This window comes from Centrocercus urophasianus, unplaced genomic scaffold, assembly GCF_019232065.1.
Source record: "Centrocercus urophasianus isolate 14NV4802_14NV808 unplaced genomic scaffold, USGS_Curo_1.0 seq_17, whole genome shotgun sequence".
NCBI lineage: Eukaryota > Metazoa > Chordata > Aves > Galliformes > Phasianidae > Centrocercus > Centrocercus urophasianus.
The window spans coordinates 34532143-34544566 of NW_024884722.1; the positions used below are offsets into that span (position 1 = coordinate 34532143).

A 12424-nucleotide genomic window follows, 5' to 3' on the forward strand; every position below is an offset into this window, starting at 1 on the left:
GAAGCAGCAGCTGGACCCTCAGGGGACCCTGCCCAAGGTTTCGCATCATAGGGTCCAACAGGAGCAGTGGATGAAATCTGAGAGCCAGGACCTGTGTGCATTCTCTGCCATCTGCCAACGGTGACGTGCACGTCCCTGAGTGCTGAGCCCTGTGCATCCCACCCCATCGCCCCAGAATCAAGCAGGTCTCTCCCGGCCCCCCGGCACCTTCTGGTCACCTCCTAAATGCCCTGCAGAGCCTCACAGCGACCCGGGACACCCCCTGGTACTTCGAGGACAACCCCCGGCGGTGCCACGACCCCCCTCGGTGCACCAAGGACCCCCTTCAGTCCTTCCAGATGGCCCCCGCGGCCCACAGCTCCCTCAGTCGCCCCGAGACCCCTCTGTCCCCGCTCCGCCCCGCACTCCTCACCGGAGGCGGCCCGTCCCGTCCCGTTCCGCCCCGTTCCGCGGCCGTGGGTGGGTCACACGCCGGGCGGGGGATGCGGCGCGGAGCTGAGCAGCGGAGGGAGCAGAGCCATGGCCCCGCCGCTCGCCGTCCTCGGGCTGCTGCTGGGGCTGCTGCTGGGCCGCGGTGAGTGCTCGGGGGCCCCCGGCAGCCTCCCCCGCGGAGGGTGCCGTCGCGGGTGGATGCCGCTGTTATGATCGGGATGCTGTGAGGGCTGGAGTGGGGAGGCAAGGGGCTGCCGCGTCTCCCCCACCGCAGCTCTGCCCTTCGGGTTCTCCAGGAGTCGGCGCGGGGCTGCGGGAGGAGCTGGCCCACGTCGAGCGGTACGAGACGACGGTGCCGTGGCGCGTACCGGTGCCCCGGGCAAAGAGGGATCTCTCCGTGTCACCGGTGAGTAGCGCTGCGCCCCAAACATAGCACCAGTGGGGCTGCGCCCAGCAGCGCTGTGCCCCCACTCCAGCAGACCTGTGCCCAGACCTGAGCAATGCCGTAGCCCAAACCCGGCAGCACCGCATCTCAAATTTTCATCCCAGTACCGCCTCGGTGCAGCTTCCCTCACGGCCTTGCAGCGTGCTTGGGGGGGACGAGGGGGGAGGGAAGGAGGGAGAGCGGTGAGATTCGATGAGTGGAGAGCAGAATGTGAAACCGGCTCCTGTTTGCCATATCCATACTGGATGAAGTTTTGGGGTTTGCTGCATTGTATTGCATGGAAGTTGTAACATCTTTTCCGGATTGTTTCTGGCCAAAACGGGAGTGGAGAGCAGAGAACTGTTAGGGAGGGTGATGCTGGACGCTTTCTTTGGGCCGTTTTGTGGCGTGGGCACCCCTTGTGGTCACTGATCCTGTGACATCTGGTCTGTCATTAAGCAGGAATGTGCAGAGCCTGGCCGTCCCGGTAAGCCATTTTCTTGCTGTGTTTGCTGAAGTTGTTTCTTCATTCCCTTGGGAATGGGAAATAAGAATCAGAGAGTCTCAGCAGCCCACATGGAAGAAAACGAGTGCTATTTTTTCAGAAAGCTTGTAGTCTGGGGGAGGGAATGGGGTTTCACTCTGGAGATTTGGCATTTTGATGACGATGGCCATGACCCAAGATAGACATTCTTCATTGCCTTGAAAGAAGTGAAATTCAGGTAGAAGTGAAGATTTGTGTTGTAGAACAGAAGCCTTCAGCACCCAATGAGAGGTCTGAGACATTCATTTTTTTACAGCAGGTTTCTCCATGATTCAGACCCTTATTGATAAAGCAGCTCCAAAAGCCGCTCCCCAAAAGCATCTGCTTTCCCTGCTCTAGAAGATCAAACATGTCCACGAGATGAGTGATGCTATTTTAAGACACCATCTGTGCTGGCGGGCAGCTTTGCACCTTGCTGTGGTCCCCTGCTTCCCCATGTGAAAGGGGTCTGGAGAAGGATGGGGATGATGAAGGAGGCCTTCCCCCCTGAAGGAGACCTTCCCCCCTGCCCTATCCCATGGCTGTTGCAGCTGCGCTGCCCCACTGGCCCCTTCCCAGTTCCTCTGTGATTCCTGAGAGCCCCAGGAGCTGCCAAGAACAGCAAAGCCCCACTTTGTGGCCACTGCACATAGGGACGCTGCTTATGAGAGAAGAATTTGGACAACTTTCATGACCTCTGCTTCCTGCAGAGTCCCCAGGGGTGGTGGCGGTGATGATGGTGGTAATAATGATAGATGCTGTCGCCCGAGGCTAAGCTGAACACCTCACTCAGGAGGAATGCTTGTCTCATCCCAGAAGGGCGCATGGAACAGCCCCAGGGATATGTGGCATCTCCATGGGATTGAGTGAATGCCAAGGTCTCAACAACCATAGGGTGATGTTCTGAAGTCCCTTCTGCTGGCACTGCGGTGCCACTGGGAGAACTGACACACAGGAAGCTGAGCTTTGCTCTCAGTAGCAGACAACAGACCAAATCATGTTGCTTTCTAACCGTGAGGTGGCAAGTCAGATCAGCTAGGGATAAGGAAGTCTGCTGGTGAATGCAGTTGAAGAGCTTTGTGGTTCAGCCTATGAGTAAGCGCTGAGCTCAGCCCCAAAAAAGGAGCTGAAACCCCAGTTTCTGGTGCAGCCAGCTGCAGCTGTAAGTCAGCCATGGGAAGCAAGCCCTGCTGACTCCAATCTATGGCTGTGACCTGCCCGCCAGCTCAGGATGTGCTGGAGATTTGCATTATTGCCTGAGTACTTTGCTTCAGCCTGATTTCCTGTATCTTTGCTGAATGAGCTTGCATGCAGCTGGGGAGAAGCGTGGCTCCTTGTCCTGTAGCTCCTCACCAGTGGGCTGCCTGTAGATCCCATGTCATTCATGTTCAGGATTGAGATCAGGGCAACAGGATCCTCTCTTCTGTGCCTTAGTTCCTTGTGACAGAGGGTTTGTGCTGCTGTTTTGTCTCACGCAGAGCACCTACCTGGAACGTGTCCTCTACAGTGTCCGTGCTGAGGGCAGGGACTACCTGCTGCACCTGAAGAAGAACAGGTGAGTGCAGCTGCACTGGCACTGAGCTGGCACAATCCCCACCTGAGAGGTCTGGAGTAGCACTTTACATCCTGTCTCCAAAGCTGGAGCTGCTGCTGACATCCCTGTCTGGGTCTGCAGGGAGCTGCTGGGACAGCATTACACTGAGACGCATTATCTGGCTGACAGCACTGAGGTCACGGTGAAGCCAGATGTCCAGGTATGGGGCTGGAGTCACTTCTGGAAAATGAGTTTTTGGGGCAGGAAAGGTACTGGCAGTGATGTGGAGGAAGCATAGCACTTCTTATGTTGTTGGGGCTAGTGGGCTGAGGTGGGACCCACTCTACATCCCTGCTATGGGCAGGAACATCTGCCACTAAACCAAGTTGCCAACCTGGCCTTGAGCACCTCCAGGGATAGGGCAACCAGCTTCTCTGGGCAGTGTGCGCCAGGATCTCACCACCTTCTAGATGAATAATTCCTTCCTGATGCCTAATGTAAACTTTCCTTCTGTTTGTTTAAAGCTGTTACCTCTTGTCCTGTCATTACACTCCCTGGTGATGAGCTACAGGTACCTCAGCCCAGGTGCAGGACATGGCACATGGCCTGGTTGAACGTGAAGTTCACACAGGCCCACGTCTTGAGGCTCTCCAGGTGTCTCTGCATGGCATTCCTTCCTCCAACACTGCACAGCTTGGTGTCATCTGTAAACGTTCTGAGCGTATGCTCAGAATCTCACTGTTCATGTCACCGATGAAGATATTAAATAGTATTGGTTCAGTCCCAGTGTGAATCCCTGAGGGACACCACTTGTCCCTCCATTGTCTCCATTTGGATGTTCAACCACTGACTGCAACTCTTTGGATGTAATCCAAACTCAGTCAATTCCTTATCCACCAAGTAATCCCTCCATTAAACTTCTATCTCTCTAACTTAGAGGCAGGAGTGTTGTGGAGGATTGTACCAAAAGCCATACAGAAAGCTGAACAGATGACCAGTTGCTCTTCCTTTGTCTGCTATTGCAGTCATAGAAATCATAGAAAACATAGTCACTCCATTGTAGAAGACCACCGTTTTACATGCCTCTTTTCTGGGTTGCAGGACCACTGCTTTTACCAAGGCCATGTTGAGGGGCATGCCAACTCTGCAGCAAGCATCAGCACCTGTAGTGGGCTCAGGTAGGACCTGTGACAAAACAGGAGTGAGGAAAAGGTGAAAAAAAGCCCTAATTGACCCTAGGTACCACTGTGCTGACCTCCATGGATTCAGGGGGAAGCAGATAAACAGGAAAGGGTCTCCTGCAAGGGGGGTGCATGGCATCTGCCTGTTTCTGCCAGATTGTCTGCACCCTGGCCTTACAACTGTCCTCTCTCTTGGCAGTGGCTTTTTCCGGGTGAATGAGACCATCTTCCTGCTGAAACCTCTGGATGAACATGAGGATGGCCAGCATGCAGTGTACAGAGCATCCCACCTGCGCATGAAACGCATTGCCTGCCTGGAGGCTGCATTGGAGTATGACCACGACCCCAAGATTGCTGCACCCCTGAAGCTCTATCACTGGGTTAGGGATTGCACTGATTTTTCTCACTGTAGCTGAGTTTGTGAGAGTGCTATAGCCAGTGAAGTTGGGAGAGGAATTGGGCCATGCTCCTCTCTCCTTACACTGACCCATGGACCTGCATGTACCCAGCCTCATCCCAGGCAGGGACTCACAGGACCTCTCTCCTGCCATGCAGCTGTAGCAGTCTGGGACTTTTCCTGTTATGTTGGAAGATGTCTGAAACACCTGGGCAAAACAATATTAGAAAGCAGATCTAGAAGAGCTCCTGGCCTTGTATAGTGCTAGAACAAATCTCATGGGAGGGTCAGTGACAGGGATCTTTCCCCTAATCTTTCCCTATGCTCACTTCCATCTTCACTTCCAGAAATCAGCCCGCTTGCACAGAGGGCCTCGATATGTGGAGCTGGTCCTGGTTGTGGACAATGAGGAGGTAAGAGAGGGTGGACATGGGTTTCCACTCTCTTCTGCAGCTGTTGGGAGGTGGAACTGATCTGGGAACCTCTCTGTGTCCTTCCCCTAGTTCAGGAAGTACAAGGACTTGCGCAGGGTGCAGAACCGCATGAAGGAAATCGTCAACCATGTTGACAAGGTGAGCCCAGAGTCCCCAGGGCCAATATAGGACTGTGCTCACTGGTCAAAGCTTTGGGAGAGGGCTGGAATGAAGCCAGCCTCACACTGTGAAGTGGGCAACCACGGAGCAGAGTGTCCAGCAACTGATGGGCTATGCAAAGTGGGCATTAGAAGTAGGTCAGCTCTCCCTCAGAGAGAACCCTCAGCCCTCAAAGTTCAAAGGCTGTTGTTGCGTGGCTAGGGTGACCTGGGATTGGTGACAGATCCCAAAGGGAGGGTGGGATCATCACTCTGCTGTGCAGCTTGGATCCTCTCGACTGTATCCCCTTGCAGCTTTATCAACCTCTTGGCTTGCGTGTGGCCTTGACTGGCTTAGAGGTGTGGAGCAACAGGGACAAAATCACTGTCAGTCGCAAGGCAGAGGAGACTCTGGAGAACTTCCTTCGCTGGCGGGAGACAGACCTACTGAAGAGGAAGCAGCACGACAATGTCCAGCTGATCACGTAAGGAGGTTGGATGGTAGACCTTCCCTGCAGCCCTACTAGTGGATGGATTGCATGCCCATGGTCATGTTTCCTTCCTGCAGGGGTATAGACTTCCATGACACGACCGTAGGGCTGGCAAAGAAGCTTGCTATGTGCACCAGGGACTCGGGCGGTGTCAATCAGGTGGGTCCTGCCACCTGGGTGCATGCCATGAGGGATCTGCTGGATCTGAGCCATCAGGAGCCTCCAAGAGCTGCTCTGTAGACAGGAGGTTTCTCCCACCACCTGTCATATGACCACAAGACTTGATTCGCAATTGCTACTTGATCAGTTTGGTTGTGCTCCTAATCCCTTTGGTGGAGCATGAACTATCGGCCATAGGAACAAATGGAGAGCAGTATTTGAATATAGTTGCTGTATCTCTACTGACTTATGCCCCTGTAAGATGAGTTTGGTGGTCTTCAGAGGCTGTGGGGCCAGATTTTGTCTTCAGTTATCTCAGTCTAGAGAAGAGAAGGCTTTGGGGAGACCTCACAGAAGCCTTTCATTAGTTGAATCAAGCTACAGGGGAGCTTGGGAGGGACTTTTTTATCAGGGAGTGTAGTGATAGGGCAAGGAGAATAGCTTTGAACTAAAAGAGGGGAGCATTAGATTAGATATTAAAAAGAGATTATTCACTATAAAAATATGGCACTGGAATTATAAAATAATAGAATCATGGAATCAACAAGGTTGGAAAAGACCTTGAAGATGTCCATCTACCACTGATATTTCCCCACTAAAACATGTCACATAATATGACATCTTAATGTTTCTTGAACACCTCCAGGGACGGTGACTCCATCATCTCCATTCCAGCATCTGGCCCTCTTTTGGAGAAGAAATTCTACTAACATCCAACCTGAACCTCTCCTGGTGCAACTTGAGGCCATTCCCTCTAGTCGTATTGCCAGTTACCCATCTCACCACAACCTCCCTTCAGGCAGCTGTAGAGGGCAATGAGGACCTCCTCTTCTTGAGGCTAAACAGTCCCTTAGCCCCTCCCCTTAAGACCCGTGCTCCAGACCCCTCACAGATGCCCTTCTCTGAACACATTCAAGGGCCTCGATGTCTTTCTTGTAGTGAGGGGCTAAAAAATGAACACAGCACTCAAGATGCAGCCTCACCAGTGGTGAGAGCAGGGGAATGATCACCACCTGCTCCTGATAGCTGCATGATTTCTGATGCAAGTCAGGATGCCACTGGCCTTCTTTGTCACTTAGGCATACTGCTGGCTCATGTTCAGCTGACTGTCAACTAACATCCCCAGATCTCCACCTCCACCCAGCTTACCAGTCACTCTGCCCAGGACCCAGCACCTGGCATAAAGCTCATACAGCAGGCCTCAGCCCAGTGATCCAGCCTGTCCAGATCCCTTTACATCTTCCTACCCTCAGGCAGATCAACACTTCCTTCCAACTTATCTGCAGACCTACTGAGAGTGCACTCAGTACCCTTGTTCAGATCAGCAATAAGGATACTGAACAGAACAGGCCCGGTACTGACACCTGCGGATCACCAATCGTTACCAGTCATCGTCTGGATTTAACTCCATTCACCACCACTTTCTGGGCCCAGCCTTCCATCCAGTTCTTTGCCCAGCAAAGAGTGTATCTGTCCAAGCCACATGATACCAGCTTCTTAAGGAAGATACTGTGGGAGACAGTAATTGAAGGCTTTGCTGAAGTCCAGATACATCACATCAACAACCTTTCCCTTATCCGCCAGGTGGGTCACTCAATCATAGGAGATGAGGTTGGTCAAGCAGGACCTGCCTTTCATGAACCCATGATGTCTGGGTCTGGTCCCCCAGTTGTCCTGCAGGAACAGGTTGTCCAGTAAAGCTGTGGGTGCCCCATCCCTGGAGGTGTTCAAGGCCAGGCTAGATGAGAATTTGGGCACCCTTGTCTAGTGGAAGGTGACCCTGCCCATGGCAGGGGTTGGAACCAGATGGTCTGTAAGGTCCCTTCTGACCCAAACCATTGTATGGTTCTATGATTCTCCCTTGGCATGGGACGAATTGCAGGCAGCAGCAAGGCCCAGCAGAAAACATCTAAAAAAGCCTCAGGAGGCCCAAGAGAAGAGCCATCTGCACCATGTTTGGCTGCTTCTTCCATAGGACCACAGCATGGATCCTATCGGTGCTGCGTCCACCATGGCTCATGAGATGGGGCACAACCTGGGAATGTCTCATGACGAAGACACTGCTGACTGCCACTGTCCTGTCAGCAAAGAGAGTGGAGGATGTGTTATGGCAGCTAAGATCAGGTGAGTGAAGGGGAAAGTGTGAAAAAAGAGTAAAGAGCAGCCCTGGGTTACAGTATTTCCAGATATTCTCCAGCATTGTGTTGATGAGAGCTGAAGTGAAGCTCGTGGGATGGTCAGGTCCGAAGGAATATTCACTATTTTTGTCTCTGACTTTGAACTTAGATATGCATCTGCTAAGGGCTCTTCAGCTGCAGTCTGGTCCATTGGTCATCCAGCTCTTCTCATGACTGCCTGGTTTTGTGCCCCTCCAGCTTGGCTTACCCCAGACTCTTCAGCACCTGCAGTGAGCAGGACATGTGGCAGTTCCTTGAAGACCCCAAGACTGGCTGCTTGCTGAATGTCCCTGGAGCAGACGAGCTGTATGGGGAGCCAGTGTGCGGGAACCAGTTTGTAGAGCGGGGAGAGGAGTGTGACTGTGGTAGGCCAGAGGTACAGTCTGGGAGCTCAGAGGGATCTGAGGCACCATCACTCAAACTTGGGGAGGGTGGTGCTTGGTTCTTTCCTGCCACTGCGCTTTGCAAGGCTTCCTGACTGACCTTTCCTGTCTCCTTGTGTTTGTGCTGAAGAATAACTTGTGGAAGGTTTTTGTTAATGTAGGTGCGTGCCTCATTTTGCACAGTTTTGGGACATCCCAAAGAAGGAGATGTGACCCACACATCTGCACATCCTGAACTGGGGGAAGGCAGTGATCCATACAGAAGATGTTTGTGTCCCTGATGGGTCCCCAGACAGGCAGTGAGGTGATGCTGCTATGTCTTGGACCAGAGCAATGCTGTGCATTTGCCTTGTGGTTGGACTTGGAACCATTTCATGCCTGTTGTGGCTACCCTGTCCTCAGCATATGCTGACATGGCAGCTCCCCGAAATGAAGGAGAGACATCAAGGGATGTTTGGGAAGGCCTTCTTCCTCTGCAGCATGGATTTGTGGCAATGGGGTTTTCCCTCTGGATCTTGCAGCTGAAACAAAACCGAGACTTGTCAGCTCTCTGTGGTCTCCCCAATGTAGGCTCCGTACAGCTCCTCTTCCTTTGGAACCTGCTTGGCTGTGTCAGCTCAAAATCAAGCCTTTTTGGCTTCATCTTCTCAAGACTTGGCTTATAGTAAGCAGGAAATAGGCTTCAGGGTGGTTCCTTCATCAAAATCACTTCATGCGAGAGCTCATTTAAGTCTCCAGAACTGTGCCTGCAGGGGCCCAGACCCATGGCTGCTGATGTATCACCAGGCCCAGGCTCACTGAGATGGAGTGAGGTTTTTGACTGCTGGTGGAAGGGCAGGGAGGCTGAGAGGGCCATGCCCATCCCTGTCTCCCTGTGTGCCTCACAGGAGTGCTCTGACCGCTGCTGCAATGCCACCACGTGCCAGCTGAGAGAGGGGGCTGAGTGTGCACGAGGCGACTGCTGCCAAGACTGCAAGGTACTACGTGGGGTCCTTGGGGCCTTCCTGGTGTGCCAGGAGAGCCTGAGGACCGCTGCCTGTCCAAACCCAGCAATTCTGATTGAAGTGTTGCTTTCGGTCATTGTGCTGGCTGTGCAGACAGTCAGCATCTCAGGTGGGAGATGACAGTCCCACCTTCTATGCAGGTGAAGGCTGCTGGTGTTCTGTGTCGGGCCAGCAAAAATGACTGTGACCTTCCCGAGCACTGCACTGGCCTCAGCTCCGAGTGTCCAGAGGACGTCTTCCAGGAGAATGGCATCCCCTGCCAGGGTGGCCGCGGCTACTGCTACAATGGGGCCTGCCCCTCGCATGCAGAGCAGTGCCGCCTGCTCTGGGGCGCAGGTAGCACCATGTCCTCATCCCACGTGCTGCAACTCTGCACTGTGCCACATCCATGGAGGTGGTGTGGCGACTCTGGGAGGGGCCAGGGCCAGGCAGGACCTGGTGTGGGGACGGACTACCATTGGCTTGCTGCAGCTCTGGCTCCGTGTGACCCTCTTGCTCTGTGCTTCCTGCAGCTGCTCAGGTGGCTCCTGATGAATGCTTCAAGCACAACAGCAGGCAGGATCGCAACCTTCACTGCATGACAGAGTCTGGGAGGAAGCCCTGCAGCCCCAAGTAAGGAGCAAGGTGGCTGTTCTTGTTTCCATCACTAGCCCTGGGGCCAACCAAGGTTCCGCAGGACTGACACTGCTCTGCTCACAGGGATGTGAAGTGTGGCACGCTGCTATGCATGAGTGACACCAGCAGCCCCGCCCTTGGTAGCGGCTTCTTCACACTCTCCTTTGGCCGCTTCAAGTGTAAAGCAGCCCTTGATAGCAATGATGCCAATGAGATGACAGGCAGCGTCCAGCTGGTGCCCACTGGCACCAAGTGTGGAGAGGAGATGGTGAGCCCTGAAGGGATGCATTGAGGAGGTGGGGGTGGCTCCCAGCCACAGGGCCACACTTATAGCCCCTTGCTCACTCACAGGTCTGCTATGCTGGGCGCTGCCAGAACCTCCTGGTCTATGGCAACAAGAACTGCTCAGCTAAGTGCAGTGGCCACGGGGTAAGTTGCGCCTGATTGCGGCTAACATTAGCAGGGCTCCTTCTGACCCCTTGCTGGGAAATGGCTCCCATGCCCAGACTGCCCTCTGTGCCTTCAGGTGTGCAATCACAAACGGGAGTGCCACTGTGAGGTGGGGTGGGCACCACCGTACTGCCAGCACAAAGTTTTGGAGCTCACGGCAGGTAGTGTCTTCTGCTGAGATGTGGCATCAGGGTCCCACTGGGCATCCCTAGAACAGGAAAGCCCATCCCAATGCTGACCGGCTCTCTGCAGGTGGCAGCAGCACGGTCCTGGCAGCTGTGCTGGCTGTGCTGGTGCTGTCCAGTATCCTGATCGGTGGAGGCATTGTGCTGCTCAGAGGCAAGGGGAAGAAGTACTTCCAGAAAGGGTAAGGAGCCCTATAGGTGAGTGAAGACATGGCTGTGCAAGCTGAGCTGAGGGCAATGCTGTTGCCTGTTGGCCCTTTGTCCCACAGGAGGATCTCCAGCAGACCTGCCACTGGCCTCACCAACCCGCTCTTTCAGGAAGGCACCCGGCCACACCAGCTGTCCCGCTGCGCCATCGGCAGCCCCAGGCTGCTCAGTACTACGGCAGCCCCACGCAATGCCCGGCCCCTTGTGCCCAGCTGCCCTCTCCTGCAGGTAGGAGCATGGTGTGGGGCCCCAGAGAGGGATTTCCAGTGGGGCGGCCTTTCAGTCTGAGAGATCTCATGCCCTGGATGTGATGTCCTTGTCTTGTGGGCAGTGGTGTCTTGCTTCCCAGTGCAGGACTCTGCCCCAAAGCCAGGCCGCTGTCACATGCTCAGGTCCCTCCCTGGTATGTGGATGAGGGACTTAAGCCTTTCTTCTCCGGCCCTCAGGAGAAGCCGAAGCCACCCACCAAGCCTTTGCCAGCTCTGAAGACCAAGCAGGTAGCTACCACCTGCCCCAAGGTGCTGGTGCTGGGAGCGAGTTCTGGCTGGTGCCGCATGGGCAGCCACCTCACTTCTCTCACCCCTTGCCACCCTTACCAGCCCTGCAATATGGCAGCAGGAGAACCACTGCCACCAGCTCCACCTGCCAAGCCCCTGGCACTTTCATTCCAGCCATGTGCCATCCCAGTCCTGCCCCAGGTGAGCCGCACCTTGTGCCCCTCCCACTTCATCTCTGGGTACCCAGTGCCCACCAACATCTCCTCCTTGTTGCAGCGAGGATTCCCCCCCAAGGTGGCCCTGAAACCACCAGCAAGCAGGAGGTGATGTAGGACAGCAAAGCTGTGGGTCCTGGCACTTCAGCAGGATGGCAGGGGACCACAGAGCCACCAGTACTTGAATTGCTCACCAGACACCCTGGACAGCACCCATGTTTACAGACATTTTTGTGCCTTAATGGACTTGGTAGCTTTATGGGTTGCCTAGACAGCCATAAGCTTGGGGACCAGCTGAAGGGACACTACCAAAACCACTCTTCCCCATAGGAAACCCCCAAAGTGATGTCTTCTGCTTTCCTCTTTGCCCCACTCCCTAAGTCCCTCCTGATGCCTGCTCCAACTTGGAGGCCAGCCCTGAGCCTTTACTGGGTGCCCTGTGCCCTGCTACAGTGAAGGTGGCCTGCTCCTCATACCCTGTCCCTGCTGGGGCTGCAGCAAGGGGCTCCTGGCTCCGACACAGGTGACACAAGGATGCTGTGCTTGCCCTGCATCAAGCTAGGCCTGGCTTCACAGCAGCAGTCCTCCTCATCTGGTTCTTCACTCTGAAATTATCACTCAGGCTCCTGCTCTCCTGAAATATGACTTTCCAGGAGCATTTTACTACAGCCAGCAGTTAATTTCTGATTGTTGTGTGACTGTTTTGAGCCCTTTGCTGTGGAACTGGTCCTCCTCACTTTTTATCTAATGTAGGTCAAATACTTTATACAAATAAAGACTGAAGATAGCAGTGGCTCAATGTGTTGTGTCATAAAAGCTGAGAGCAGGAGGGAGCACTGGGGCAATGTGCGACATCCCATGTGGGGATCAGTGCCAATTCCACTTGGTGAGAAAGCGTGGGTCTGAGGAAGTGATTGGGGGAAATGCTCGTGCTGTAAAACTGAGTCAACTGAGAGCAGAATGGGTAGATACAGAACTA

At 54.2% G+C, this 12424-nt stretch overlaps 1 protein-coding gene across 1 annotated transcript; it reads left to right on the plus strand.

Moving 5' to 3' along the window:
• The first annotated feature begins 519 nt into the window (after positions 1–519).
• On the plus strand, positions 520–12195 carry ADAM8 (ADAM metallopeptidase domain 8). Its single transcript, XM_042818895.1, has 23 exons — positions 520–574; positions 729–838; positions 2858–2934; positions 3055–3133; positions 4015–4091; positions 4294–4474; positions 4839–4904; positions 4995–5063; positions 5378–5547; positions 5631–5712; positions 7688–7836; positions 8088–8265; positions 9160–9249; positions 9417–9612; positions 9789–9888; positions 9976–10159; positions 10243–10320; positions 10418–10502; positions 10594–10708; positions 10796–10961; positions 11180–11230; positions 11333–11431; positions 11507–12195. The coding sequence occupies exons 1-23, from the start codon at positions 520–522 to the stop codon at positions 11555–11557; spliced, it is 2508 nt and encodes an 835-aa protein (XP_042674829.1). The 3' UTR covers positions 11558–12195.
• Positions 12196–12424: the final 229 nt, after the last annotated feature.

Bases quoted from the DNA above. Each gene is read 5' to 3' on its own strand.
- ADAM8 (XM_042818895.1), top strand. From the start codon at position 520: ATGGCCCCGCCGCTCGCCGTCCTCGGGCTGCTGCTGGGGCTGCTGCTG. The intron at 839-2,857 runs GTGAGTAGCGCT...TGTCTCACGCAG, and splicing joins GGGATCTCTCCGTGTCACCG to AGCACCTACCTGGAACGTGT. The intron at 5,548-5,630 runs GTAAGGAGGTTG...TCCTTCCTGCAG, and splicing joins GACAATGTCCAGCTGATCAC to GGGTATAGACTTCCATGACA.